Source organism: Coregonus lavaretus (assembly GCF_964263955.1).
Source record: "Coregonus lavaretus genome assembly, chromosome: 2".
NCBI lineage: Eukaryota > Metazoa > Chordata > Actinopteri > Salmoniformes > Salmonidae > Coregonus > Coregonus lavaretus.
In genome coordinates, this window is record NC_139989.1 from 64280759 (window position 1) to 64284235 (window position 3477).

Consider the following 3477-nt stretch of genomic DNA (forward strand, 5'->3'; position numbering starts at 1 on the left):
CCCACACAATTAATCTCAGTTACTCTATCAATTGTAATGAGTGGGGATTCAAAGTGAAACAAAATCAGAGGATATGGGCAATCTAGACCTTTTGTGATCCGCCCAAACATTTAGTCACATTGAGGGAATTCTATTACACTGGCCCGGGTTGAACCGGCCAATGGCCCGTCACAACATCGGGCGAAACTGGGAGGAGCACCCTTCTCAAATCAAACAGCAATCTGCGCCACTCGGTCATGTTCCAACAAGGCAGCTAGGTACATCCAGAAACATATAACATCTATTTTCCATAAAATAAAAATAGTTTTCATTGGGAAGGTAGATAAAGCGTTTTTATCAAAAGCAATAATTTTTGCATGTAAAAACACAGAATCCTACTCATCACTCACTTTTGTTTTGAGCCGACTTCGCCGTCGGCCAGAGTGGGGTACCTGGCTTAGGCCCGGGAGGCAGCCCGATTCCAAAACGAATGCAATCACTTTTCACCCGGTTCAAACTCCACTCACCGTGGTAACCCGGCCGGATAAACGAACCCCCTCATTGTGCTAGCCCTGTGCGCGCTCACACACACGTTATCCGTAATCGCGCCCCACCCGAGAGTAGACTCTCTAATCGCTAGCCTCAAACCAACTCTCTCTACTGTATCGATGAAGTTGTTTCAAAGATGGCGGATTTCCTGCCGTCCCGGTCCGTTTTATCTGTATGTTTTCCAAACTGTCTCCTCACGAGTAACGAGGCAGAACAATTAAGGAAATCTAAAGAAATAGACAAAAGTATTTCGCGGGATAAGACGTACGTGAAGCGGCTAGTGAAGATTCTGCTACTCGGAGCGGGAGAAAGCGGCAAGTCCACTTTCCTGAAGCAGATGCGCATCATCCATGGGCAGGACTTCGATCAAAGGGCCAAAGAAGAGTTCAGGGCCACGATTTTTAGTAATGTAATTAAAGGTAAGGTATTTAGGTTGTTCATTGTACTTTATATAACGTCACTGGCGAGTTTTTAGGCGCCTTTGTTGACTTATTTGCTCTCTGTTCAAGAGTTCATGTCTGTGGGAAGTAGCCAGCTAGCATGCTAACAGTAGCCGTAACTTGTGCTTGCTAGCTATGTCGAGTGGACAGGCAGACTCACTTCTGTTCTTCGTTAGCCTAGTTAGCTAGCTAACACACACAAAGCTAGAAGAAACGCCCATGTTATTTGAAAGTGTTTGTGCACAGTGGGATTTGAAGAGATGAGGCCACACAGACATAGCAGGGTTTCCATTTGAACATGATTCAGTTGTCTGAGTTGATCTTTTGATATCACGCGCATTGTTTGTCCCATGTCAGTATTATTCAGGCGTGGAAAATAGTATGACAGTTTATCAGCTATTTTTATCAGGCAATTTACCAGCTAGCAGCAAGCTTTGGCTAGCCAATGCGCTAGCTGTCTAGCTTTGTTACTGTAGTTAACTTATTTATAAACTTGTTTGAGTGTTTTAAAAACATGAATCTTGAACAGTCATAGTGAAATAACTTGGTAACTAGTTTGGAAATCAGAAAGCTTAGAATTGTTTTAATCACAGCGGATATAACGTAACTAGATTACGTTTATCCTAACCATCATTGCACATATTTTAGAAAACATCATGCATGGCATATCTGACTTGTCATGTTATGGAAACCTGAGTTACAGTTCATATAAGGAAATCAGTCAATTGAAATAAATTCATTAGGCCCTAATCTATGGATTTCACGACTGGGAATACAGATATTCATCTGTTGGTCACAGATACCTTTTAAAAAATGGGCATCACAAAGGGCCTCAGTACCTTGTCACGGTATCTCTGTGCATTAAAATTGCCATCTGTAAAATGCAATTGTGTTCGTTGTCCATAACTTATGCCTGCCCATACCATAACCCCACCGCCACCATGGGGCATTCTGTTCAAAACGTTGACATCAGCAAACCGCTCGCCCACACGACGCCATACATGTGGTCTGCGGTTGTGAGGCCTGTTGGACATACTGCCAAATTCTAAAAAATGCCATTGGAGGCGGCTTAGGGTAGAGAAATGAACATTAATTTCTCTGGCAACAGCTCTGCTGGACATTCCTGCAGTCAGCATGCCAATTGTGCGCACCCTCAAATCTTGAGACATCTGTGGAATTGTGTTGTGTGAGAGAACTGCACATTTTAGAGTGGCATATTATTGTCCCCAGCACAAGGTGCAACTGTGTAAGGATCATGCTGTTTAATCAGCTTCTTGATATGCCACACCTGTCAGTTGGATGGATTATCTTGGCAAAGAAGAAATGCTCACTAACAGGGGTGTAAACAAATTTGTGCACAACATTTGAGAGAAATAAGCTTTTTGTGCGTATGGAACATTTCTGGGATCTTTTTATTTCAGCTCATAAAACATGGGACCAACACTTTACATGTTACGTTTTATATTTTTGTTCAGTTTATAATGTGTGAATATCTCTAGCTATGGAAACCAGAGGTGGCTTGTGGGAGGAGCTATAGGAGGCCACGACCCATCTGTAAGCGTCGTAACTCTGCTGTGGTAGACAGCATGCAAGACGCGCTTCCGCGTAGCCTACCACTGTCGATCACAGCCGAGTTATAGGTGTTAGGTTCAGACGATTTCCATACAGATGTCCACACATTATACAATCCGGACCGACGGACAAGGAGTGACGGATTATAGATATGCCTTCAATAACAGGATTTTCGTTAAATACCACCCCCCCCCCCCCCCCCCCCCCCAAAAAAAAATACCACCCCCCCCCTCCCAGTTATTTTTCGGCCTCAGCATTTGAACCACCTAGGAAGCACTGTGTCCTTTATAGGGCTAATGGTAACCATGTTGTTTTGAGGCGGCAATAAGATGTGAGGCGATCACTCATATTCCAATTGTTTATATTCACCCAGCCAGTCTGTCAAACTTGCTAGCTAGACCAATTGGCTACTTCGCTTCTTACTTAGCTAGCTAGCTATATCTTATTTTACTGTAAGTCATCTTTACTTGTCAGACCCCCGAATGTTGAGTATTTAGTTGAAAGTTCAACACCGGTGGACTTCAGTCATGTTTTACTAGCTGTATAAAATCTGAAGAGAGAGAGAGAACATGAGGGGTGTTTTTTGCCTCCAACTTGCAAGGTCAAATCAGGCCTGGTAGTCGTGAGAGCCCAGCCCACATTAGTCTACGATACTACCAGAGATGTACAGCAATACTACAGTCGGATAACTCCTGTTATGCAAACAAACAACGTCTTTTATGGAGGTGAAACCACTCTGGGTGGTTCCCCCTAGTTGGCTATTTTGTTCATTACCTTGGCTTTAGATTTTCTAGTACACACTGGTTTGTTAGTGTAGCAGTCCTGAGAAATAAATGAGTTGTCAACTGTACAATTATAGTCATTAGGTTGTTAACTTTTCCTTTGTGAGCCGTTGATCATCATGAAGCTATTTATCTTAGATCTGTTATACATAGAC

At 43.1% G+C, this 3477-nt stretch overlaps 1 protein-coding gene across 1 annotated transcript in view; it reads left to right on the forward strand.

Annotated features, from left to right (window-relative positions):
- Positions 1–632: 632 nt before the first annotated feature.
- The window catches only part of LOC311150186 (guanine nucleotide-binding protein subunit alpha-13-like), a 43776-nt gene continuing 40931 nt past the window's right edge, over positions 633–3477 (forward strand). Inside the window, exon 1 of the mRNA XM_084187527.1 lies at positions 633–947. Within this exon, the coding sequence (XP_084043653.1) occupies positions 665–947 (283 nt within the window). The 5' untranslated portion in view covers positions 633–664. The remainder of the gene's footprint in view (positions 948–3477) is intronic.